At 35.8% G+C, this 27,278-nt stretch overlaps 2 protein-coding genes across 4 annotated transcripts in view; one reads left to right on the top strand and one right to left on the bottom strand.

Moving 5' to 3' along the window:
- The window catches only part of LOC138318595 (inositol-tetrakisphosphate 1-kinase-like), a 35,328-nt gene extending 22,706 nt beyond the window's left edge, over nucleotides 1–12,622 (top strand). The window contains exons 5-10 of the mRNA XM_069261098.1: nucleotides 517–615; nucleotides 4,622–4,665; nucleotides 5,266–5,425; nucleotides 5,624–5,691; nucleotides 6,186–6,360; nucleotides 6,660–12,622. Of these exons, the coding sequence (XP_069117199.1) occupies nucleotides 517–615; nucleotides 4,622–4,665; nucleotides 5,266–5,425; nucleotides 5,624–5,691; nucleotides 6,186–6,360; nucleotides 6,660–7,036 (923 nt within the window). The 3' untranslated portion in view covers nucleotides 7,037–12,622. The remainder of the gene's footprint in view (nucleotides 1–516; nucleotides 616–4,621; nucleotides 4,666–5,265; nucleotides 5,426–5,623; nucleotides 5,692–6,185; nucleotides 6,361–6,659) is intronic.
- Nucleotides 12,371–27,266, bottom strand: LOC138318590 (kelch-like protein 11). Of its 3 annotated transcripts, none has more exons than XM_069261091.1 (4): nucleotides 27,150–27,266; nucleotides 22,261–22,444; nucleotides 21,851–21,935; nucleotides 12,371–21,258 (listed from the first exon to the last, which is right to left on the bottom strand). In XM_069261091.1, the coding sequence occupies exons 2-4, from the start codon at nucleotides 22,387–22,389 to the stop codon at nucleotides 19,448–19,450; spliced, it is 2,025 nt and encodes a 674-aa protein (XP_069117192.1). In that variant the 5' UTR covers nucleotides 22,390–22,444; nucleotides 27,150–27,266; the 3' UTR covers nucleotides 12,371–19,447. The 3 variants fall into 3 exon arrangements, with proteins under 3 accessions (XP_069117192.1, XP_069117193.1, XP_069117194.1); XM_069261092.1 differs by having other exon boundaries at nucleotides 22,261–22,441; nucleotides 27,150–27,216; XM_069261093.1 differs by lacking the exon at nucleotides 27,150–27,266 and adding an exon at nucleotides 26,250–27,100.
- Between the last annotated feature and the right edge of the window lie 12 nt (nucleotides 27,267–27,278).

Consider the following 27,278-nt stretch of genomic DNA (forward strand, 5'->3'; position numbering starts at 1 on the left):
TGTCAAGTGCAACAACTCTAGTCTGGAATCAATGGGTTTTAATCGGTTAGTTATTTTGCCACTATTATATATTTCAGAAGAATTAATTCGTGGAGATTTTTTATTTTTGAGAAACCATCAATAAAAATTCAAATAAAAACAGTTGAAGGGATAAAAATTCTTTAGACATTCATGTTTTACACTTTCAGGTGTTTTATTGTTTGATTTTCAAAAATTTGAATTTTATTGTTTGTTTAATTTGCATTTTATGTAGTTTTCAGTCAACTTACTAAGTTGGATAATATTTTCTTGTAGTGTAAACCTCAACCCACAGGCATTTGTTTTGAATTTTTGACATTTTTTTGCTACTAGCTGGTAATCAAAAAATATTAAAAATCCTATATTTTGTTTATAATGGACCATGAACCTATGCCTGAATTTTTGAAGCCGGTTTTTATTGTGAAGATTTTGCCCTATTTTATTTGGTAGTATATAGTTGAATGAGAAGCATGACCCCGTTTGTTGTTTTGTTTACAGATTCCTGTGTGTTTACTCCTACCTTCGTGGAGTTGACTACGACTGACATCAGCATCAATAAGGCGCGCCTTCAACAAGCCAATGTCAAGTTCCCTTTTGGTAAGAGACAGTAACAAGAGCAATGGTTAACTCTTAATCTTTAATTAAGTGAACAATGGAAAATTCTCAGCTAGGAGTAATATAAAAAATATCAGCATTCACAAAAATGTAAAACTTTAATTAAACATCGAATAGAATAATGTGAGACTCTTACATGTAAATAAGAGCAATTAAAAAGTATAAACTAAGAATAAAAAGAATGATTAACTGCTAGAATTTTGAATTTAAGTAATGGAAAACTTATTGCTATCAAAAACTAATTTTATTGTAAAAAATATTTACTTATCACAACAGATTATGAAAAATATTTAACTTAGCCACAAGTAATGGAAAACTCATTCCTATCAAAAACTAATTTTATTGTAAAAAATATTTACTTATCACAACAGATTATGAAAAATATTTAACTTAGCCACAAACAATATTATACTAGCTTTCATAATGTACAATATTTTTTACACACCATATTCGACCCAATATGCCCCCTGGGCGCTTAAAAAATTGAAGCAAATAAAGGGGCGCTAAATAGAAACAAATTTGGAGTAGCCATTCATAAAATGCCATAAATCAGTTTTGCAAGGCAACCAACACAGTTTTCCAATTATCAGTCTGCATTTGATTTGTAGTAAGTGAAATTGAAGCCTTAAAAAGGCGGAGGGGCATTTAAAGGGATGGGGCGCTTATTCGGTTAAATACAGTAACTTTTCTTCAATAACAAGTATTGTTTTACTAATTTTCGAAGAAACTGCTCTAAGGGGCACATTTAATGGTCAAACTGCCAGAGTTTGCTTAGAGAACCACATTCGTTTTTTGTATTACAGTTTGATGAATTAGATCTATGAAGCAGAGAGTATGTATAATTGAAACACAATGTTTGCTGATTGTTCCCAATACATTATCCTACCAGGACTGGCCTTGGAGATAATGATTGATCAAAATATGTTGTGGAAATGTCACTTCTCCCCATCCTGGTACTGGGGACTGGAGAAAGGTCAATTTACCAAGAGGCGATGTACAATATTTGTAATAATGAATAGAGAAAGACAGATCAGCGCTTTTTAGTCTCTTGTCCACAGAGACTGTTTCCATGGTAACGGAAATAATGGTGGCTCAAGTACTCCTTCATTTATTTATCGTTAGGTTGGATTTCATAGGCAAGAGAGATGGGCCATGTCCAATACCAAATCCTTCACTTTTTGCAATGAAATTTGTTGAAATTGGAAAAGATATTGGTATAGAAAAGAAAGTTATAGAATTATTGTATCGTTCCTCTACAACTATCAGTCCTATAACTGATTGGTCCAGATGGTGTCCAGATGGTACAAAGTGAAATCCTGCCTTCAACTATAAAAACTTTTACTCAGAAGGGACTCATTTTTAACAATTGACTGAATACTGTTATGCTTCTGTGATAAAAGCATATTGATTAAGAATAAGTTATGTCTGTAACAATGTTGTTGCTATGGTAACAGTAATGAATATGGAATATACTGAAGGTTAAAGAGGACATTTTGTATTGTTGCTAATAGGAACAATTATATTGACCACACGTTGTTCATGCAAGTTTCTAGATAAACATTTTATAATACTGCTATGGAATCATAATTATAGGTTATCCTAAATGTTTTTGAAGTTTATGTATTGTTGCATACAGTTGTATGGAATATGCTAAATGTTATTTGCGGAGATTGATGCCATGATAGTAGTTGTAGGAAATGATGTGCTGTACAACTTGTTGCTTTGGTTTCAGTTGAATTTTTTGGAAACAGTCATTCACATTGAAAATTTTACAAGCAATAATCTTAGTGGCTTTTAATAATTCAAATGTTATAAACAAAATATGAAGAATAAAAGAGTGAAACTACCAAGGAAGTGAAATTCAATGAGATTAGTATTAATAGGAGAAACAAAGATTATTGCGAAGAAATGTTGGTTTATTATAGCATGCTGATATTTTTGTGTGGATTGAAGTTAAGTCATGTGACTGATTCCAGAGTGCATGTGTTGTTTGGATCACATGCATGTGATGTATTATAATGGGTAAAATGTGCGTGTGTAAAGAAGAAATATGATGTATTCTTACTTAAATCATGCTTTAAGGAAATGGTCTTGGGTATATTGGTTGAATATATACAATATTAAGCAGAATTTTACTGGAAAATGTACATTTGTCGGATTATTCCAGAATACTTTATACTGGTTCATCAAAGTATAACAGAAATCCAGAATACTTTATACTGGTTCATCAAAGTATAACAGAAATAGTACCTGGGGTATCGGATTCATCAAAGTATAACAGGAATTGTACCTGAGGTATCTGGTTCATCAAAATATAACAGGAATAGTACCTGGGGTATCAGGTTCATCAAAGTATAACTAATAGTATCTAGGGTATTGGATTCATCAAAGTATAATAGGAATTGTACCTAGGGTATCAGGTTCATCAAAGTATAACAGGAATTGTACCTGGGGTATCTGGTTCATCAAATATAACAGGAATAGTACCTGGGGGTATCTATCAGGTTCATCAAAGTATAACAGGAATTGTACCGGGGGTATCAGGTTCATCAAAGTATAACAGGAATTGTACCTGGGGTATCTGGTTCATCAAAGTATAACAGAAATAGTACCTGGGGTATCAGGTTCATCAAAGTATAACAGGAATTGTACCTGGGGTATCAGGTTCATCAAAGTATAACAGAAATAGTACCTGGGGTATCAGGTTCATCAAAGTATAACAGGAATTGTACCTGGGGTATCTGGTTCATCAAAATATAACAGGAATAGTACCTGGGGTATCGGGTTCATCAAAGTATAACAGAAATAGTATCTGGGGTATCAGGTTCATCAAAGTATAACAGGAATTGTACCTGGGGTATCTGGTTCATCAAAGTATAACAGAAATAGTACCTGGGGTATCAGGTTCATCAAATTATAACAGAAATAGAATTTGAGGTATCAGACCTCTTAAGTAATTTTAGTGAAACATTCGGCTGGGAAGAGTTCCTTGGCAGAAAAATTATTAGTGTTCTTAAATTTCGAAAACAATAATTAAAGAATTGTCAGTTTGAAGTAGAAAGTAGTTAAAATTAACAATTTTATCTGAAATTACTGTACTTGGAAACAATCAAGCTTAGAGAGTGATGAACACATGTATTAGGAAAAAAATTTCAATGAAGGTTAAAAAGGACATTTCTATTGTTGAACTGAGAATTGAAGAAGTGTCATTGTTCTGTTGATGTTAGAGGCTAGATGTCTGTGAATTAAGGGGTATGTCAGGTTATCAATAGTTCATGTATCGGGGATGGTATCTTTCACGTTTTTTGCACTGTTGGCCTTTAAGACTATAGATTGCCGTGTTATTGAATAACTAGTTTGTCATATGATTTATGTGGAGGTCCCCAGTGATATTATTACAAAGTAGAATTTTAATGTCAATTGATCCTAATTTGTAGGACTTTTGATTGAACTTATCTTAATGATGCCATGGGCAGACGCTTCTTTCATCTGTTCAGTGTCTGATCTAACAAAATCAAGTTTTTGGTATTCAGAAATATACCTAGATGATTGCAGTCATTTTAAATGGCACATATTAATAATGTACAAGGTATAGATAGATATGTAGTTGAAAAATCCAACAAGGCTATCCTGGAGCTTACTCTTGGTTTTGAAACTTTGAGGCATAACAGCTGACTGAATTGAGCAATTTTCATCAAATTTCCTTCATAGCAATAAGTGAGGCATTCCCTTCAAATAATTTGAAAAAAAAGTGTTTCAAAATAATTAAAATCTGCTTCTATTGTTACAAAATGAAGATATATAATTGGTCTGATGCTGATACTATTTTGAATACTTTTGTTGCCAGGGTAACAAATTTGAATTAATACAAAGAGTCTTGAGCTGATACACCTCACTTGGTTTCATTATAACTCAGAATGGCATGGATGGTCACTTCTGAGCTCATTTAAAATTGATTAATGAAAAAATCCTTCTCTTTTATTTACAGTTTGTAAACCCATTGTTGCCCATAGCACCAGCATGTCCCATAAGGTAAGTACCTGAATCCTGGCCAGGTGATGTGAATACACAATCAGATAGAGCAAGAAAGAAAAATATATCAACATATTCATAGGTTAGTGTGCTGTAAATGTGGATATCAATTATATTTCCACAAGTATATATATACTCCTGATCCTTGAAATTTCTTAGATAGCAATTATCATGATGGCAGCATATACATGTACAGTAAAACCTGCCATAATCACCACCTCTATAAACAAATGACAACTTTCTTGGGGTCTCAATTCAACACAATCTAATCACATGCTTATAAAGAACACTTGGTCATTTTTTTCTTTTGCTTGGGTTGTCTTTCAAGAAAGGTTTGACTCTGTATGAAAAAGTACTTCTCCATGGTCATATATATTACCAACATCCTATTCCTTCTTTGCAGTATTAAGGCTAAATTAATATGGCAGGATACAAAATGGCAAAAAGTGATTAATTTGTCTGACATTCTACCATTAGTCCTCCAAATACTTATGATCACAGATCAGTAAAGCCAGTAAAACAAATAAACGATAATCAGCCATTTTATTTGGAACCACTCGCTTCTGTTTCACTGATTGTCCATTGACCTTGACCTTTCAGATGTGTATTATTTTTAATGAGCGGGGTCTGAAGGATGTCCAGCCTCCCTGTGTGGCACAGACTTTCGTCAACCATAACGCCGTCCTGTACAAAGTCTTTGTGATAGGAGATAAACAGTACATTACTGAACGGCCTTCGCTCAAAAATTTCTACAATGAGGGTAAGTCTTATATTTATTAATAGTACAGTACATGTATATTATCGAACGACCTTCACTGGAAAATTTCTACAATGAGGGTAAGTCTGATTGTGATATGATAATGATACAGCACATCATAGAATGTAATTCTGAATCTCTGTATGTTGATAATCTTGCAGTATGAATGTATCGTAAAGAATATATTTTGTTTATTTTTAGACCAAGAAACAATTTACTTTGATTCCAGTCAGATTTCCAAGCCAAATTGCTCAAACGCTCTAACAGAGGTATGGTCTACATCATTGGTGTGTAAATCAATGACCAAAGATCGCTAACATTCTAATAATCAATTAAAAAACAATATCACTACAATTATAATTATCAATTAAGTTATTAATTTATAACATGGACATCCATGATCTATCCAGTTCAGTCATCTCTATAATAAATTATTTTTTATATCACATATATAATATAAAACAGAGAGTCACGATTATAGAAGGAATACAAACTGTATTGAATCATCTTAAGGATTTACCAGAAATTTAATTTCTTGAAATAGATAAAAAAAAACTGATCAAATTCTTATAAACTTAAAAAATGGTTATAAGATGTGTTTGTGCAAGAGGTAAAAGAAAATCTCATATAGGCTATTTATAGTGTATATCTATATTTATCTGTTTACTAAACCTGTAAGTCCAATGTGCATTTACATGAATTTTAGGGTGTAAAACAACACTGAGCATCAACATTTAATGTGTGACCTTCTGACCTTTTGTAGTTAGACGATGGGGACCCCAATCAGACGGATTCTCCAGCCAAACCTGACCTTGAACTGCTGAAGGAACTTGGCCAAGTTGTTGGCCTTGAGTTCCAGATACAACTGTTTGGCATCGACGTAATTGTCGATTGTATCACCAAAAAATATGCTGTGATTGATATCAATGCCTTCCCAGGTAAGTGACTGTCGGTAATCAGCTTTGATGCAAAGGTCAGAAGCAATGTCTGCGACTTTTCTAGTCATTGATTTAGGAGAGACTAACTGTGTCTTCAGTAGTGAATGAGTTAAACAAATCAACACTATTACAGGGTAGTTCAAAAACAAATATTGTTATCAACCATTTATACATCTTTTCTTTGTCAAAACTTTACCAATTCTAAAGTTTCATAACTCGATTAAGACAGGCAAAGGCAAAACCAGACCACTGAGATGATGTCGGTGATTAATTATAATTATTAATTACATTCTTTTAAGGTTACGAGGGAGTGGATGGTTTTGTCCAGTTGCTGTGTAACCATCTAATGTCACTGATGAATCGACAAGCGACCAATTTAGAAAATGATCGGAGTTTGGCAGGGACTAAACACAATGGCCACCATCTACCTTTGGAAAATGGCCACGGTGATCGTCGGAAGCGATTGAAATATTCTTCTCCGGAACCAGAAGAGCACAGTGGTGTATGCAGCAAGTGTTGTGATAATTCCTTTCCTACCAATGGAAACAAGACGGTACTTATGTGTCAGGCCAAAAATCTGAGTAAGGACTTAAGTGTACAAGTGGAGAATCGAGCAAAATCAGATGTCATACCGTGGAAACAGCCTATCAATGGTTGTGTAGAACATAGCCTCTAAACTCTCTCGGGAGTGATCTCTCAACTCTCACGGAGTATCGTTAATCTATGCAGGACTTTCTATTTTAATTCAAAGTTTAAGTTGTTATTATACCGTATAATTCCTGTGATCATGTATAGAGTGAGTTTTAATAACTGGGGTCAAAAGTCATATCTGACAAAGTGATATATCTGCTTATTATTGAGTCTTTGGAGAAGCTGTAAAGCTCTGTAATGTAATAGATTGTTAATTGAAGTTTTTATGCTTGTTCAGAAAATCTAATGCGAAGCTTGTTCTCAAAATGCAAGTAAATGTGAACATAACAAAACATAGAGACTTTAACTTTAATTGTTAAGGAAAAGTAGGTCACTTGATTCTACTCTTAGACAGTAGAAGGGAGGTAACTCTTAAGTTTAACAACTCATTTTAAATTACTAGTTTTGGACAACAAACGCTGTAAAATTAAGATATCGATTTAACCATTGTTCTAATGAAATTGATTCCAGATGTTTTACTTACCTCTTTAAAGTATATGCAAGTTGTAGCTGTGTATCTAATAGGGCTCTAATTAATTGTATGATCCTTATTTCTCACTATTGTTGTATCACCTGTTCATAGGGCAAGTGATATCATGGTGCAACGTCCATCCGTCTGATACTTAACATTCCATCAACTTCTCTACACACTAATAACCAGTTAAAAGTTCTGGGATTAATTTACCAAATTTAATTTGCCAACTGGACGACCTTGACCTTCTTTCAAGGTCACATGAAAAAACAAAGTTTAAAGATATTTCATTGTGTTCCCAGTAACCAAGAAGCCAATTTATGTGTCGTGCTAATTAATCTATGGACATGACACATACAGAGAAAACAGTTGATCATATACATGTATATGAAAAATCATGAAATTTTGTTAGGGTTTGAAATTGGCTTATTTCATAGATAATTTCTATTCACAATTTCACACTACCAAGGATGATGCCTAAAGTAAGAGTTGTAATTTTTTTGCTTTGAGCAAACCACAAAATTTAGGTGGGTGATATAGGCCCATTTGGGCTCTTGCTAAATTTAGATATAAATTCTTTTTTTATAGATATTTTTAACATTTAACAGTAGTTATATGGTTATAGAGTGGTTATATAGTGATTTGTATATTATTGAATTAAATTTAGGTAAACATTTAATCTCTTTGATTATTTATATTAATGAGGAATCTTTATAGGATTCCCTTGGTTTTATATTCTCCAAAGCTTAGGTGTTGAATCAGATCAATAAACAAAAGATCTACATAACTTATATTTTTTGCATGCATACTCTGTTTTTAAAACTGTGTTGTAAGAACATACATTTGGTTGGCAGAAAAAACATGATAAAAACCAATAACGATTATACATAATAATATCTTCAACAGTTGGCCTTAAATTGTCACTTTTGGCAGAAAAATGTTATCATTTGAATTACATTGCTAATCCTTAGCCAATATAGCAAACCTGATGCATGTTTTTATTCTAAGCCCTATTAACAGCCAGGATCATTTACTGGTAACTACTCGGTCAGCGCGATCATCTCTAAGATTTACATACATCAAATATTTGTTTGCTGTTGGTGAATACATGGGTATAGAAGAAACACATATATAGCATATAAATGTTTTATCCAATTTTAGTCTTATCAGTCACATTATTTACTTACATTCAGTAGCCTAATTCTCTAGTTTCCTGTGACAGAATGTATTTAGGAAGTCTATATAACTATCAGGATTATTAGCAAACAGTGTATGGTTATAAGGTCTGTTCTGATTCAGTGTTTAACCCAGTTTTATATAGTCATACCTGTTACATAATTACATACATGAGTCAAATTCTAGCAGAAATTTGAAAAACTGTAAACTATGATTTATTAGAGAGGATATTAATTTGGTCCATTTGATAATTCAATACCAGAAATATAGAAATATCCTTTTATAAAATATATGAAATGACGTTTTGAAGCTGACGATAAAAGCAGAGTAATTCTGACTGGCTTTATTTTACATATATATACACATGTATATATAGAAAAAACAAAACTAAAGCAAATCTGAGATTGATCTCTAGAGATTGATCGCAGATTTGTTTTAGTTTTTTTTTTTTTTTCTATTTAACTTTCGTCACAAGGATATTCAACATTTATTTATTACATATATATATCTATAGCTGTCATCTGTGCTGCTATAATATGTTTACAGTATTCAATATTTTCATTACCAGATGTATAAAACTAAAATTGTGGAAAATATTAGAGTGTATCAAATCACCGAATTGATAGCCAAAGTGATAAAAATCAACGAATTAAAGTATCAGAGCTAACATTTTCACAATATACCAAGGGGAGTTACTGTGATTGTTTTTTTTTCTTTTCTGTTTTGCTAGCCTTAATTTTTTAGGCTTTCTTTTTTCTATTTTTCGCTTTTTTATAAGGCAGCTTCAATGTTTTAAAAGTTTTATAGGTTCATGTGTTTTAACGGAAAGCAGGTTTGTAATGTATAGAGCACTAATTTTGTTTTTACCAGAATAGAACAGTAACTATATAAGATCAGGGGAGCTAATTCTAAGATAGTACATGTCTATATACATGCAATTAATGTACTTGTATTTACAATAGTGGTTTTAGAGACAAAGCCAAATTCTATGGCTACATTCTTGTACTCATTATCTGTTATCTTAATGTCTGAAAGATGATATGTTTTAATATTTTTTCTGTATTTAAAACCGTCGGGCATTTCACACATTCCAGTATTTCATGTCTGCTGATCATGATGAGTCTAATAATTACGATATTCCTGTTTTACTAAAGGTTGGATATTATTCCTGGAATGATTGGATTTTCAGGTGTCTACCATATTTATACAATATTTATTTAAGAAAATTGGAACACACCTAGAGTAGCAGACCCTATTATGTACTACATGTACTTCCCATTTAAGTATGAACCAAAACAGCTACCAGGTGTTTCCAATTTTAGAGAGTATACAGAGGATTTCGCTTATTTGAATAAGTCATTTTCCAGAAGAAAATATTCAAATAACCGAATAGGCGGATATGGCATTTTGTACATATATCTGCGTCTCAGTCTAATTATTTCAAAGATCAAATATTTGCAGATCCTACCCTATTTCTGAAACTAAACTTGGACTAAGTCAGGTTTTTTTCTTAAGTTATACCATAAATTGATATATCATGGCGTCAGAAAATTTTGGTGTTTTGTAAATTTTTTGATGTATATGTTCATCAGAATGGAAGATCACAATTCTAAAGATTTACTTGTATTGGATAACTAAGCTATAAACTAATAAATACTCAACAATGAAAAAAATGACGTGATTGGGTTTGAAGCCATATCAATATCAAGAAAACCCTTTGAAATATTGGTTGTTATTAGAAGTGATTAATTATCACATATCTTTACACATGCTTACACAAAAGAAAAAAAGAAAAACGAACAGTTAAAAGTGTTTTATTCAGTTATCATACCTAAATGTTTATTTACATAACATGATTGAGTGACTTGCATACCTGAGAATACATGTTCATATAAAAAAAAACAAATATACGATATATATCACATATAAATACATAGTCAAAGTTTGGTGTGTTAAATTCTGGCACTTTCATGCCAAACTCCAAATAAGCTAAAATATGACCACATCCAAAATATCCCAGTTTAGGGTATAATGATTTTTTTTAAGTTAAGTTATACATGTACATAATGAATTATGGTTTTGAGAAATCGAAATCAGGTCAATAATCTTAGAAAATACTGAAAAAATATCACTGATGTAGGAAAAAATGGATCTATGCCATAGAGATCCGTCGTGTATGCAACTGAAAACAGACATCATAATGTATAACAATCAGAAGGGTTTTTTTTGTTTTTGTATTTTAAAATTTTTGATATGGTACTAGCTATAACTTAGGTGATATTTATTTGTCTTCAGGGTCTGCTACAATACAAACTTAATGGAGTACGTAATAAGTTCTATGAAGATAACAAGTATGATAGATACAGTGTAACTTGTCAAAATCTTGTCTAATCCTGATCCCTGTGTAGTTGTATGGCATTTCCTTCATTTGATTAAAACCTTTATGATGAGGAAACCTGGCTATATCAGCTACATGTGCTGGTCCCAGTAACAGGTTATACTGTATAATATACATATGTATTACACTAACCACAAATACAAGGTTCTGTTTATCATATTACGTGTATTCATTAGAGTGTAACTTCACGTCTGTCTTATATGCATGCATTTATGACAAAATGATAAGGTGGAATATGCTGGTTGTGTGACTATTGCATTTAAGATCAGAAGATTACACTGTTGATATATTATGCAAATGTTTTCTCTGTGGAAGTTAACATAATTATGTAGTGTGTCTACCGTATTGTCTAGATTTATATAAATTAATTTCTGTTGCTTCACATTGTCTGAGTTGAATTGATTTGAGTACTCATGTGAATGATTAAATGTTGAATAGAGAAAAATATGAAAATGGTTTTCATATTTTATAAATCAATTCTGTACACAAAAAGTTCTGTTACGCGATTGTTAAATTCGCAGATAAATTATATTTGACAAAATTATCAGAATTATTGTGCATCTGTTACAAATTGTTCAATTGATTTATATTACATCGATTTACATACATATAATTTAAAATAACTAAGACATAATTATGTGTTTTAATGATATAAGAGCAGAGAGTAACAGAACTTTTTATGGGCAGTACCGTATATATTCTGTATTTGCAAATTACAGTTATCTGCCCTTCTGGCTAGGTATTGATTGTGAATGTCATATACAGCACAGTGTGTTATGGGGTACTTTTATAACAAGTTCCATATGCCAAAATTTAAACAGCAGATTTTGATCTTTAAGAATTTTTATAAGGATCTAACCTGGTGTTAGGCCAAACCCCCGCTCCACCCATCACCTATCATTAAGTTTCAGAATGTCCAGCAAACCCTATGAAACACCTTCCATACTTTGAAATAATGTTGTGTGCCTTTAGTTACTATACCGATATCTCAAGTATATTGTATTAAGGTAGCTGTCAGCTGAGTGGTTAACTATTTGAGCGCTAAATTAAAGCAGACACACAATATTTAATATAAAGCCTTATAGGGTATTATCAAATTATCATTCCAGTTGGATATGGTTTCACTAACAGTTACCAAAACATGTGAATAAAATGGAAATAATCAAGTAAAAGGGAGTTGCAAATTGGTAAAGATTTTTCAAAAAATAAAATGCTATGTACATATACGTATGCTAAGCTTGTTTCAATCAGCTTTTTAAAAGTCTGATTATTAGGTTGCCAAATTTCTGATTCAATGAATTTTGAAATTTTCTATCAAAGATAATTTCATAAGCTGTTAGTTAAATTTTAATTTTTGATTGGTAAGGGGTACTACTTTCTTTGCGTATGAATACAACTCACCCAATGTGATGGATAGCATATGGTTGATACACATATATGTAATAATGTGTATACACTATATATATAACTATGGCCACTGATAGTGCTATTTTACTGTGAGAATAAAATCAATATACATGAACATTTATGAACGTTTATGTAGTTTTCTGTACTAAATTTCCAGTTGATTTTTAAGTTCCAATATATGTGTAACAGGAGAGGAGAAAATGTAGCGGCCAGACCGGGATTTGAACCCGGGACCCTCCAAATACTAGCCGAGTGCTCTACCAACTGAGCCACCTGGTCACCGACGATCGACCCAGTCCAATCCCGCCACACTCCTCCCTCCTTTCTCGAAGCCTTCGCCTTCAAAGACACACGAGACCCTTCTAAACACCACCACTGTGAGTTATCTAGTTGGGCGCCAATTTTGTAACAGGAGAGGAGAAAATGTAGCGGCCAGACCAGGATTTGAACCCGGGACCCTCCAAATACTAGCCGAGTGCTCTACCGACTGAGCCACCTGGTCACCGACGATCGACCCAGTCCAATCCCGCCACACTCCTCCCTCCTTTCTCGAAGCCTTCGCCTTCAAAGACACACGAGACCCTTCTAAACACCACCACTGTGAGTTATCTAGTTGGGCGCCAATTTTGTAACAGGAGAGGAGAAAATGTAGCGGCCAGACCCGGATTCGAACCCGGGACCCTCCGAATACTAGCCGAGCGCTCTACCGACTGAGCCACCTGGTCACCGACGATAGACCCAGTCCAATCCCGCCACATATGTATCTTTCAGTAAATTTCAAATGAAAAATATATCTGTTATGTCTATTACCTGGCATATTCATTCACAAGTATTCACAGAGGTTGAAGTTCAAATTCCGAAGAAACAAGATATCTCAATGAAGTAATTGATCTAGTTAACATTGTGATCAAGGTTTTGTTTGTGGCAAATCATCCTTCTTACGAAAATTGATAAAAATAATTAATGAATCTGAAGATTATAAACCTAGTGGTGACTGGATAGTGGGTTTGTAGTTTGTTTGTTGGAGTTTTACGGCCCATCCACAACTAAGGTCATTTAGGGCCAAACTACAAGGCAGGCATTAGTATCAGGATATAAACAAGGACTGTATCTAAAAGATCAGGATAAGAAAATTTGTAAATGTTGATTTAATAAAAAGAGTTACATAGGATAAAATAGTTTTGGCTAAAACACATGAGAAAACTCATGCACAATGTTGATGAATGATGAGTGTTGCGTTGATATGAATATAAAATAATGGCTGACTGGATGTAAGGTTTGATGTCGGTGTAAGGTAGTTTCAAATCTGTTTGTGCTAGGCGAAGAGCAGTCTTAGCTGCTTTATCGGCCTTTTCATTCCCCTTTAAACCCACATGTAATTTTAGTTTTAGAAGACAATCGAAATGTTCGGATCAAAATATTTTGGACTAATATGTCTCTAAGGTTTCTTGATTTCAAAGCCTGAAGAACCGAAAGAGAGTCGAAACAGATGATTGCCTTTTCAATGCGGTGTTCTTCGATATGGTCAAGTGCCAGACCGATAGCACATGCTTCCGCAGAGAAAATGGAGGCAAAATCCGGGAGTCAGATAGAGGAGCGTGATTACATGTACAGCATGCTGCCGCAACATTATCACCATCTTTTGAGCCTTCACTGTAGATCTGAACATGTCAGGGAAAGCCCTAATGCACTCCCGAAAGGAGGATTTGTGATACGTTGTACTCGTCAATGGTGTCAAAATTTATATTTAGTTCCAGCAAATATTTTGAAATTCTGATGCCAAATGTTGGTATGAGCTTTTGATTTTGTGCAAATATTTCTTGATGTTGTGGATTGAATACAAGGTTAAATGCGTGATTTTTGGGGTTGGCTTTCAGTTGAGCATCATACTGTAAGGATAATTTCTTTCGTCGATCGTCTAGAGATGGCTCATTAGCTTCCACATAGAGACTCTTCACAGGTGTCGTTGGAAAAGCTCCAAGTGCGAGACACAGTCCCTGATTCTGTATAGGGTCAAGCATCTGTAGATAGGAGCTGCGAGCCGATCCATAGACAATCGAGCCGTAGTCAAGTTTTGATCAAATAAGTGCCCGATAGATACGTAGAAGCATTTCACGGTCTGCACCCCAATCAGAATGGGAAAGAACTCGAAGAATGTTCAGCGCCTTCGAGCACTTATCCTTCAGATGTTTGATATGTGGAACAAAGGACAGTTTCGAATCAAATATAGTGGATAGTGGGACAACTAGATTAGTGGTGACTCAATAGTGGAACAACTAGATTAATGGTGAATGGATAATAGGGAAACCAGGTTAGTGGCGACTGGATAGTGGGACAACTTGATTCGTGATGACTGGATAGTGGGACAACCAGATTAGTGGTGACTGGATAGTGGGACAACTAGATTAGTGGTGATTGATTAGTGGGACAACTTGATTAGTGGTGACTGAATAGTGGGACAACCAGATTAGTGTTGACTGGATAGTGGGACAACAAAATAAGTGATGACTGGATAGTGGGACAAATAGATTAGTGGTGACTGGATAATGGAACAACTTAATTAGTGGTGACTGGATAATGGGACAACCAGATTGATGGCGACTTGATAATAGGGAAACCAGGTTAGTGGTGACTGGATAGTGGGACAACAAGATCAGTGGCGACTGGATAGTGGGACAACCAGATTAGTGGTGACTGGATAGTGGGACAACCAGATTAGTGGTGACTGGATAGTGGGACAACTAGATTAGTGGTGACTGGATAGTGGGACAACCAGATTAGTGGTGACTGGATAGTGAGACAACTAGATTGGTGGTGACTGGATACTAGGAAAACCAGGTAAGTGGTGACTGGATAGTGGGACAACTAGATTAGTGGTGATTGGAAAGTGGGACAACTTGATAGGTGGTGACTGGATAGTGGGACAACTAGATTGGTGGTGACTGGATAATAGGAAAACCAGGTAAGTGGTGACTGGATAGTGGGACAGATTGGTGGTGACTGGATAGTGGGACAACTAGATTGGTGGTGACTGGATAGTGGGACAACTAGATTAGTGGTGATTGGATAGTGGGGCAACCAGATTGGTGGTGACTGGATAGTGGGACAACTAGATTAGTGGTGACTGGATAGTGGGACAACCAGATTAGTGGTGACTGGATAGTGGGACAACTAGATTGGTGGTGACTGGATAGTGGGACAACCAGGTAAGTGGTGACTGGATATTGGGACAACTAGATTGGTGGTGATTGAATAGTGGGACAACCAGATTAGTGGTGACTGGAAAGTTGGACAAATTGATTAGTGGTGACTGGATAGTGGGACAACCAGATTAGTGGTGACTGGATAGTGGGACAACTAGATTGGTGGTGACTGGATAGTGGGACAACTAAATTAGTGGTGACTGGATAGTGGGACAACCAGATTAGTGGTGACCGGATAGTGGGACAACTAGATTGGTGGTGACTGGATAGTGGGACAACCGGGTAAGTGGTGACTGGATAATGGGACAACTAGATTGGTGGTGATTGAATAGTGGGACAACCAGATTAGAGGTGACTGGAAAGTTGGACAAATTGATTAGTGGTGATTGGATAGTGGGACAACTAGTTTGGTGATGACTTGATAAAAGGGAAACCAGGTTAGTGGTGACTGGATAGTGGGACAAATAGATTAGTGGTGATTGGATAGTGGGACAACCAGATTAGTGGTGACTGGATAATGGGACAAGTATATTGGTGTTGAATGGATAGTGGGACAACTAGATTAGTGGTGACTGGATAGTGGGACAACTAGATTAGTGGTATCCGGATAGTGGGACAACTAGCTAGATTAGTGTTGACTGGATAATGGGGCAACCAGATTGGTGGTGACTGGATAATAGGAAAACCAGGTAAGTGGTGACTGGATAGTGGGACAGATTGGTGGTGACTGGATAGTGGGACAACTAGATTGGTGGTGACTGGATAGTGGGACAACTAGATTAGTGGTGATTGGATAGTGGGGCAACCAGATTGGTGGTGACTGGATAGTGGGACAACTAGATTAGTGGTGACTGGATAGTGGGACAACCTGATTAGTGGTGACTGGATAGTGGGACAACTAGATTGGTGGTGACTGGATAGTGGGACAACCAGGTAAGTGGTGACTGGATATTGGGACAACTAGATTGGTGGTGATTGAATAGTGGGACAACCAGATTAGTGGTGACTGGAAAGTTGGACAAATTGATTAGTGGTGACTGGATAGTGGGACAACCAGATTAGTGGTGACTGGATAGTGGGACAACTAGATTGGTGGTGACTGGATAGTGGGACAACTAAATTAGTGGTGACTGGATAGTGGGACAACCAGATTAGTGGTGACCGGATAGTGGGACAACTAGATTGGTGGTGACTGGATAGTGGGACAACCGGGTAAGTGGTGACTGGATAATGGGACAACTAGATTGGTGGTGATTGAATAGTGGGACAACCAGATTAGTGGTGACTGGAAAGTTGGACAAATTGATTAGTGGTGACTGGATAGTGGGACAACTAGTTTGGTGATGACTTGATAAAAGGGAAACCAGGTTAGTGGTGACTGGATAGTGGGACAACTTGATTGGTGGTGACTGGGTAGTGGGACAAATAGATTAGTGGTGATTGAATAGTGGGACAACCAGATTAGTGGTGACTGGATAATGGGACAAGTAGATCGGTGTTGAATGGATAGTGGGACAACTAGATTAGTGGTGACTGGATAGTGGGACAACTAGATTAGTGGTATCCTGATAGTGGGACAACTAGCTAGATTAGTGTTGACTGGATAATGGGGCAACCAGATTGGTGGTGACTGGATAGTTGGACAACTAGATTAGTGGTATCCTGATAGTGGGGCAACCAGATAAGTGGTGACTGGATAGTGGGAAAACCTGTTTAATGGTGACTGGATAATAGGGCAACCTGATAAGTGGTGAATGGGTATTGGGACAACCAGGTTATAGTGACGACTGATTCGCAAAATTCATATTGAATCACTCTCCTCCCGATTTTTTCCTATCCTCATCCATGACACATGACATTATTTTACCGAACTCCTCATGACAGGGAGGAGCGTTTATAGGGGAAGGGGCACCAATTACGATGGATTCGGTATTTCATTCTCTGTTTATCTCCTTCAAATTTTCTGCTCATAAGAACACTATGCAAGAAATTGGTTCAATAGTTTCAGTCAAAAGAACAGGTTACTGACCACACATGTCACCTAAACATAAAGTCAACAATGAATTTTGTTTTCTTGCCTTTTTATTAACATTTTTGTTGCGTTGTTCATAAGTCACATTGACAAAATACGTTAACAACAAATACAAAATTGTCCGCAAAAAACAAAGATTTTCAAATTTATACATCGTTATTTTCTGTCATCAAAAAAATCTAACCAAATAGCTGTCATAGCAATTTCACTAGAGCCAAGTAAAGGACTTGATTTCAATTGACAGTGATTCCATAAGCCCTATGGATTTGACCTATAACTATATTGTGAGAGCACAGGTGCACCGCTTGTTTTACAAAAAAATATGATGTAGCACAAAAATATGAGATATTATGTTCTACATTTGTACAAAATCATCTCTTTTGTAAAACGAGCATAGTATGTGGAACGAGTAACCAGTGTTTGCTTGAATTACTCTTCTCAACTTAAGGTTGAGAGAGTTCATTGTGAAATTTCAGGGGGTGAAAGGGATAAAATACTTTTTTATAGGTAAATATTTGTAAAACAAATTTAAATTTTATCATGACCTTATTTTTTTTCTATAATACTGACAACATTTGAATTCTGATACCTTCAGAGTAGTTAAAAGTCATAATGTAGACAAAATTGCTATCAACAAAATATGCAAAGATGAGATACTATGTGGGGTATCTCTACTATTAGCCAATTATCTATATAAATTATATAGTCTCATGAGTGTGAATGTGATTGGAGCATGAACAGGGATGGGGGATCTTCAATCTGCAGACACTTAAACAAATTTTCAATTAAAATGTTTTGATCTAATCTCTGAAACATCAATTAATGTACATTAATATTAAGTGCTATTAGAAAACATACTCTGTTGTATTTTATGACCTCATCTTTTTGACATTGGTGGACACCAGATAATTTATAATGAAAAGCTGAATGATTTTATAACTAGCATGAGTTGACAGCAGGGTAAATACAAGTCGGTATACTTTACATTGACATCAGGTATGTGGCAGATGATTACCTAAAATTATTTATAACCATGATCGATGTTCATAAAAAAAATGCTTCAAGTTTAAATTCATCTGTTTCATACAAATTCTACAATAGACTGTATTTCTAATCCCTCAGTGTAAAATACCTATACACTCCATACCAATCCTCAGGGTGTAATTACACTCCTTACCAATCCTCAGGGTGTAATTACACTCCATAAAAATCCTCAGGGTGTAATTACACTCCATACAAACCCTCAGGTTGTAATTACATTCCATACAAATCCTCAGGTTGTAATTACACTCCATACAAGTCCTCAGGTTGTAATTACACTCCATACAAATTCTCATATTGTAATTACACTCCATACCAATCCTCGGGGAGTAATTACACTCCATACAAATCCTCAGGTTGTAATTACACTCCATACAAATTATCATATTGTAATTACACTCCATACCAATCCTCAGGGAGTAATTACACTCCATACAAATCCTCAGGTTGCAATTACACTCCATACCAATCCACAGGGTGTCATTACACTCCATACCAATCCTCAGGTTGTAATTACACTCCATACCAATCCACAGGGTGTAATTAGTCAATACTATGTTGCAGTAAATATAATAATAATTGTCAGTAGCCACTCTCAGTATGTACTTTCACTCAATACCAGTTTTATTAGAGTGCAATTTTAGACCATACTTCCTCTCCGGTGTTAATCACCACCAGTCTTCATACGGATCATAATAATCCAAGTAGTCTCCCCATTCATCATAGTTCATGTCAGAATTAAGGTCATCGTCATCGTAGGAATAATCACAATCGCTGTCATCATCAGCATCGTGATTCTGAATATCATACACCGCCTGATGTTTACGGCCCTTGAAATCACAAAGACAATGTGGACAGTTGATATGGCATCTGACTTCATCTAATGGCATTGTTACCTGGCAAGCGGCACTATTCATAAGTGCCTGTGGCATGTTCTCTAGTTTTGTCCACTGCCTCGTGTCGAAATTGAACTTGAAAGCAGTGTCCAAGAGCTTCTTCGTTGAAGGATCTCTCCCACCAAATACGTAAAGATTGGCGCCATCTGAGTACTGAGCAAATTCCTGACGGGTAGGATCCTCAGGCAATGGGGAAAGCACTTGTTCTTTCAATGTCATCCAATGCTTTTCCTGGAAGCAAAATTTCTTTGCTGTCTGTTTACCGAACCGACAGGTGAAAATGTCATTCTCAACTCGGAACGTTAAGTTATCCCAATAGGCTCCTTTGGACTGGTCCAGCTTTTTCTCCTTGACAGTATCATACATTATGAATTTTGGACTTGGGCTCTTGATTTTCCTTATCTTCTCCTTGCCAGTCGCATGGTTCCATGCCAGGATACAGATGTGGCTGTTATTGACTATCTGAGAAGAGATCTGAGCCTTTGAGTAATCCCCCCTGAATAGGTAGCACTTGATGACACTTTCCCTGCCTTCTTTCACCTCAACAAGGACAGTGGTATAATCCCATTGTTCCTCTGGCGGCCTTTTTGAGGGGAATTTCATAATGCAGGAGATAACTGCATACAGATGACTGTTGCAGCACACAAGACTGAGGACTTTTACATTTTTTATACCTCCTGGTAACAACAATGTGTCCCTGGTCCAGGTCCTGTCTTCAATCTTATATTTATAAATGTGGAGGTTGTTATTCAAATTGAACTGTGTTTTTTCTGTGTTGTACACATACAGGTAACCCTGGGGATTGTAGGTCATCAAATGCTTCTCCATCTGGTCTGGCATGGGAGCTAACTCTATCCACCTCTCTTCACTGATAATAAACCCGTAAACAGCACTCGCAGGGACGCATTCTGAAAATGGAAAGGCATGGAAAAGGGTTCTGAAGTAGACACCATCACCACTGCCCCCTGTCACAATGATAACATCTCTGGTTCCAGAATCTTCCTGAATTAGTCCAGCACTATATTTTGATTTCAAACTAAGCACCGAATCAAGACATTTTTCGCTGTCATTGACAAACTTGTGTTTTGCCACTTCCTCATCAAGGATCTTGACTGGAATTCTGTGAATATTCAGAGCACAAAACAGTTCTTCAAAGTGGACTATCCTAGATTTCTCTTCAAACTGCACCCAGCGAACAACAAAGTTGAAAAAGTCTATCTGAGACACATAACAGAGGGACGGATCTGATAAAAGGGACATCACGGAATCATGGGTTAGAGATAGTATGTCTTCTTTCTGCATGATCTCTGGAAGATTTCCACGTAAGAAATCAAATGCCCTTGTGTAAAGGTCAAGGTCATAAAGGCTACACAACAGACATATCTGTACACAGTTGTCGGTGGTGATATTGACGGAGTAGAGGTAGTCTTGACAAACTTTCTTTAACTCTGTAATTTGGAAATAATCAGCCACCTTCAAGAGTTCTGGGACACTTTCGTAGCTGATCTCCAAATTACCAAGATACAGGAAATCTAAGGCAGAGCGGACAGCTGCAGACTTCGCAATGTTTAGCTCTATCGTCCCTGGAAACATAGAAATAAGATATAAACCTTCTTTTACAGAGAAGACACTAATGGTTAAATCCGTATTACATAACATCATTAGCCCTAGGATCAAACCTTCAACCACAATCCAAGGCTTGAGCCAAACATAACCCAAATTTTGAAGGACCTGATTTTGCACCGCCCCTCAGGCCTATAGGGGGTTGTGGTTTGAATGAATAATTTGTACAATTTTGAATCTCCTCCTCATAGGTATTCTAACAGCCAAATATGAATACATGTACTTAGTTTCACATGAATTTGTTTATATGAAAACTTTTGTATTGTCAAGTTGACCCCCTGTGCCCACGCCTCTCAAAATCCAGCATTTTATTCCTTAAAATGATTGTTCATACCCATCACAACACTTGTAATCCTAAAAAATCAATGCCAGTTGTTATGGAACAGTGTTTCCACACCTTCAAGTTCAATACAAATTGACCTGTGTATGACTATAAAGACCAGTGTCCCTCAGATCTTATAGACAGGTTGACTGTATTTACTACTAGAAGGTTAATATCATAGATTCCTACACCATGACAGACAAATCCTGTCTTCTAAACGTAAACTTTACCTGAAAATCTTTCTACAAGGCCACTGTCATAGAGGGACTGGAAGTATGGACACGACACCAATACACACCAGTGGGCTTTTATTTCCTGAAATGTTGGACAAATTACATCACATAAAAGAGTTTAAACATATTAAATTAAAAGTCCCGCAGTACTGCCAAGACACTTAAGACCTCTAAACAGTTAACACCTGATATCTATTTTTTCATGAATTAATCATGTATTATGCAGAGTAAAGAAAACCATTCAAAGATGGGCACTTAATTGACCAACCGTCTCACACACACATACATTACTTGAAGTAGAAAGTTGTTTTCCTTGTACAAAGTTACAAACAGTGCCTAGTGTTTAGAAGTTAGAGCTCAGTTCCATCGTGTATACAATGTGTGGTGAGATGATAAAACTTACTTACCACATTATCCACTATCAGAGTGACATCACAAAACTCGGACTGGGACATCATCTGATCATGAAGGTGTCGTTGGAGGGACAGGGCATGGTTACTTTTGCTACCCATCTGCCTTGGAAACGGAGCATCCATGGCTGTTAGAGGTAAGCAGTAGCACTAGAGGTATTTGGCTCTCATGAATGCACTGCTGCAACAAACAACCAAAAAGGAATATTTCAAAATCCATTTCAAAAGCAAATTTTTATCTCAAAGACACTTTTTGTTACTTTCAGTTAACTATTGATCTTGATGTTATCTAAACTTTGATTTTCCAGCTGAGCATGCTGAATGTTATTATTCATATGCAAAAGGAGCCGTCTACACAAGTCTCTAATTAAATAGTTTGCAAATCTCAAGAAATAGTCCAGTAAAGATAGAGTGTTACCCAAAAATAATTACAACAGAATTTTTCCTTAGTTTTTCTTAGCTGGGGTTTACATAATTTTCAATAAGATAACAGAAAAAATAAAACTTTAATTCTATAGCTGAAAATCATCACTGTTCTGACTGATTTACTGGCAAAATTTTATGACAATCGAATAAAGCATGTTCAAAAAATTATGATTTTTGTATTGCAGATTTATGGACTTGGACATATTTTGGTATTCAACAAATACGTGATAGGGAGTTTTTACTACAATATACATGCATATTTATATCGTTTCTACAACAAATAATTAAAAAATCAAGTACAAAATATACAAAAAGGGTATTAGTATTACATATTTGAAAGCATTTGCTATTCTATTTTCCGAAATATTAGCTACCAAATTGGGTGTTTTATCCGAAATCTAGATATAGTAAGAGATCCCAATGGAATCTTGGCGCCCACCATAGAATGATCTATGTATGACAATGGAAAGATGGATCTTTTCTCTGCTTTTCAAACTTTTTCAAACATACTACAAATAAAATTTGAGACAGATCGCTTCAGTACTTTCTGAGAAATAGCAGTAAAAAAACTTCAACTATAAAAATCTAAAATGGCTCCTTGGCGACCATCTTGTTGATTGATCAGTCCCAAATTGCAATATGCACAACTAGAACTCTAGGGGAACGTACATATGAAATTGGAGAGTAAGATCCCTTCAGTACTTTGTGAGAAATAGCCATAACACACTTTAACTATCAAAATCCAAAATGGCTGCCTTACAGCAATCTTGTTGACCAGATTGGTCCCCAAATGCAATATGCACAACTAGGGCCCTAGAGAGGGAACCTACATATGAAATTTGAAAGAGATCCTTTCAGTACTTTCCGGGAAATAGCGATAACAAACTTTAACTATCAAAATCCAAGATGGCTGCTTGGGGGGCCATTTTGTTGACCGATCAGTCCCAAAACACAATATGAATAACTAGACCCATAGGGGAGCCTACATATGAAATCAGATCATATCCCTTCAAAGCTTTCTGAGAAATAGCGATAACAAACTTTAACTATCAAAATCCAAGATGGCTGCCTGGCGGCCATCTTGTTGACCGATCGATCCATATATGCAATATGCATAAATACGTCCCCAGGGTTAACCTACATATGAAATTTGAGACAGATCCCTTCATCACTTTCTGAGAAATAGCGGTAACAAACTTTAACTATCAAAATCCAAGATGGCTAGTCGGCCATCTTTTTGTACGATCGGTCCCAAAATGCAATATGCACAACCAGGGTCCTAGGGGAATCTGAAAAATAGTGATAACAATCTTTATCTATCAAAATCCAATATGTCCGCTAGTCAGCCATCTTGTTCAGAGATCGATCTCAAAATCCAATATGCACAACTAGGGTTCTATGGAAACCTACATATGAAGTTTGAGAAAGATCCCTTCAGTACTTTCTGAGAAATAGAGGTAACAAACTTTTACCATCAAAATACAAGATGGTCGCCTGACTGCCATCTTGTTCACTGATCGGTCCCAAAATCCAATATGCACAACTAGGGTCCTAGGAGAACCTATATATAAAATTTCAGAAAGATCCCTTCAGTACTTTCTGAGAAATAGTGGTAAATCCAATATGGCCGCCAGTCTGCCATCTTTTTCAGAGATCGTTCTCAAAATCCAATTTGCACAACTAGGGTCCTAGGGAAGCCTACATATGAAATTTGAGAAAGATCCCTTCAGTACTTTCTGAGAAATAGCGATAACAAACTTTAACTATCAAAATCCAAGATGGCTGCCTGGCGGCCATCTTGTTGACCGATCGATCCATATATGCAATATGCATAAATACATCCCTAGGGTTAACCTACATATGAAATTTGAGACAGATCCTTTCATCACTTTCTGAGAAATAGCGGTAACAAACTTTAACTATCAAAATCCAAGATGGCTAGTCGGCCATCTTTTTGAACGATCGGTCCCAAAATGCAATATGCACAACCAGGGTCCTAGGGGAATCTGAAAAATAGTGATAACAATCTTTAACTATCAAAATCCAATATTTCCGCCAGTCAGCCATCTTGTTCAGAGATCGATCTCAAAATCCAATATGCACAACTAGGGTTCTATGGAAACCTACATATGAAATTTCAGAAAGATCCTTTCAATACTTTCTGAGAAATAGCGATAACAAACTTTAACTATCAAAATCCAAGATGGCTGCCTGGCGGCCATCTTGTTGACCGATCGATCCATATATGCAATATGCATAAATACGTCCCTAGGGTTAACCTACATATGAAATTTGAGACAGATCCTTTCATCACTTTCTGAGAAATAGCGGTAACAAACTTTAACTATCAAAATCCAAGATGGCTAGTCGGCCATCTTTTTGAACGATCGGTCCCAAAATGCAATATGCACAACCAGGGTCCTAGGGGAATCTGAAAAATAGTGATAACAATCTTTAACTATCAAAATCCAATATTTCCGCCAGTCAGCCATCTTGTTCAGAGATCGATCTCAAAATCCAATATGCACAACTAGGGTTCTATGGAAACCTACATATGAAATTTCAGAAAGATCCTTTCAGTACTTTCTGAGAAATAGTGGTAACAAACTTGACCTATAAAAATCCAAGATGGCCACCTAGGGTCCTATGGGAACCTACTTATGAAATTTGAAAAAGATCCCTTCAGTACTTTCTGAGAAATAGCAATAACAAGAATTGTAAACGGACGGACGGACCACGAACCAAAGGCGATTTGAATAGCCCATCATCTGATAATGGTGGACTAAAAATACTTCAATCTGCATGATCAGTCAATTTGACAGGTTGATATCTGTTTTTTTTCTGGCCAATGTATTATCAGTCATGCATTAATATCAAAGAAAAAGAAATCCTTTAAGACAAAAAACATAAACTGATATGTTCATTGTAAGATTTTGAAAATGTTTGCATCTAAAAAGAGCAAAAATGGTAATGTTGTTATCTTGAAGTAAAATTGGAGGCTCAAACTTTTCAATGGTGTAATGGTGTAAAGTAAGTAACTTTTGTATCTGAAGAAAAATACGAAAACGTCTGCTCCTGTTTTTGATATAGAAAAATTACCATTTGTTAGCTGTGGAGCTTCTTTAATTGTATAGTGTATACTCTGGTACATATGGTAGCTTTCACAAAATAAAATTGAACTGAAATACCTTTCAATACCATAATTATACACAGGGACCAATCCAGCTACATTTTTACCATTTATGGGTAAATTTCCTCTAGAGAAATTATTTCCCTGTTCCTTAAAATTTCGAAATCATATTTTTGTACCTGTATGCTCAAAAAATTGCCCACATGAAACAATTATTTTCTTTTTTTATATTGCAATAATTCCTGATCAAAATACTTTGTTGAATTTCTACAAAATTGTTAAGTAAATATAAGTCACACTGTAACACCAAGGACGTATAGAATGTGTCTATCACATTTATATATCCTTGGCAAGGACGTATATGAGAAGGATAAGTCACACTGGGTTTTGGGGAAGTCCAAGGCAGGCGCTTTTGTGTTTGTGCACTGACCGTGACGTTGGGCGACGACTGATTTTCCTTTGATATCCGCCGGCGCAGCCTTTGATGTAGCTTGCGGGTGCGAGGGTTACCATCTTACTTTCTGAAGCGGTGCTGTCATTTCATGAGCTGTCGAGTTTTTTTTAACGAAAATTTAAGACATATCCCCTAGACATTCCGTCTTTAAAACAAGTTATAAACGTCGTGAAATTTAATAAACTTTACAATGGTGTTTCTTTTGACTCGATAAGACAAGTATTTGTTGAGAAAAACGGTTTGTATTCCCGGTTCATAGGCGTCTCGCGTGGTGTTTAGTAATGTAAAGAGACAGACACGAATCCTTCTCACTTATAAATCCTTGATCCTTGGTAACACCCATAATATTGTTATTTTAACCGTTCAACACTCATTGTTATTTTGCAAAAGTTGCCTCTTTAAATGTTTTCTTTCGACAAAACATTGGTAACGTTTCCTATAATGCTGTGTAATGTAACAAAAGTAAAAGGAGCTAATAAAACAAACAGCCTTGCAGCACCCCAAAAAGAAACAATGAAAACCTCCTGGGTAATGGGATGTGGCTGATATACGCTTCAAAAACACTTCCTTAATGATAATGTCTAGATAACTTTTTTATGTGCTTTTAAATATATATCTTGCCATATACATCATATTATAATAATGGGTCGTCGAATAAATCAATTTTCAAAACTCGTTAGACTACTGTGCATTCTGATTAAAGCATGGCTGTGCAAAAAGATAATTTTCATTCGTGAAGATAACTTATAAAAGAAAGCTCTCGGAATCTACAAGACAGGCTATAGCTACATTTGGATGAAAGTGTAATGAATAGCTTACTTGATAACTTGTCATTTGTTACAAGATGTGTTAACGTGCTTCTAAATATTACCCTACCTTAGGCCCACCTTCTGCAGTGTTCTCACTTTCGCGTCTTCAACACGATTGTCTCCCTTATCATTTTCCGTCCGATGGAGTAAACGCGTTTTGATTGGACAGCTATCACCGGAACATGATCATTTGAAC

This window comes from Argopecten irradians, chromosome 3 (genome assembly GCF_041381155.1).
Source record: "Argopecten irradians isolate NY chromosome 3, Ai_NY, whole genome shotgun sequence".
NCBI lineage: Eukaryota > Metazoa > Mollusca > Bivalvia > Pectinida > Pectinidae > Argopecten > Argopecten irradians.

What these genes read in the sequence shown, in the direction of transcription:
- LOC138318590 (XM_069261091.1), bottom strand. Translation starts at nt 22,389, where the DNA reads ATGGATGCTCCGTTTCCAAGGCAGATGGGTAGCAAAAGTAACCATGCC. An exon ending in CTCTGATAGTGGATAATGTG is followed by an intron (nt 21,936 to 22,260) that starts GTAAGTAAGTTT and finishes CCAACATTTCAG; the next exon opens with GAAATAAAAGCCCACTGGTG. An exon ending in CCTTGTAGAAAGATTTTCAG is followed by an intron (nt 21,259 to 21,850) that starts GTAAAGTTTACG and finishes CTATGTTTCCAG; the next exon opens with GGACGATAGAGCTAAACATT.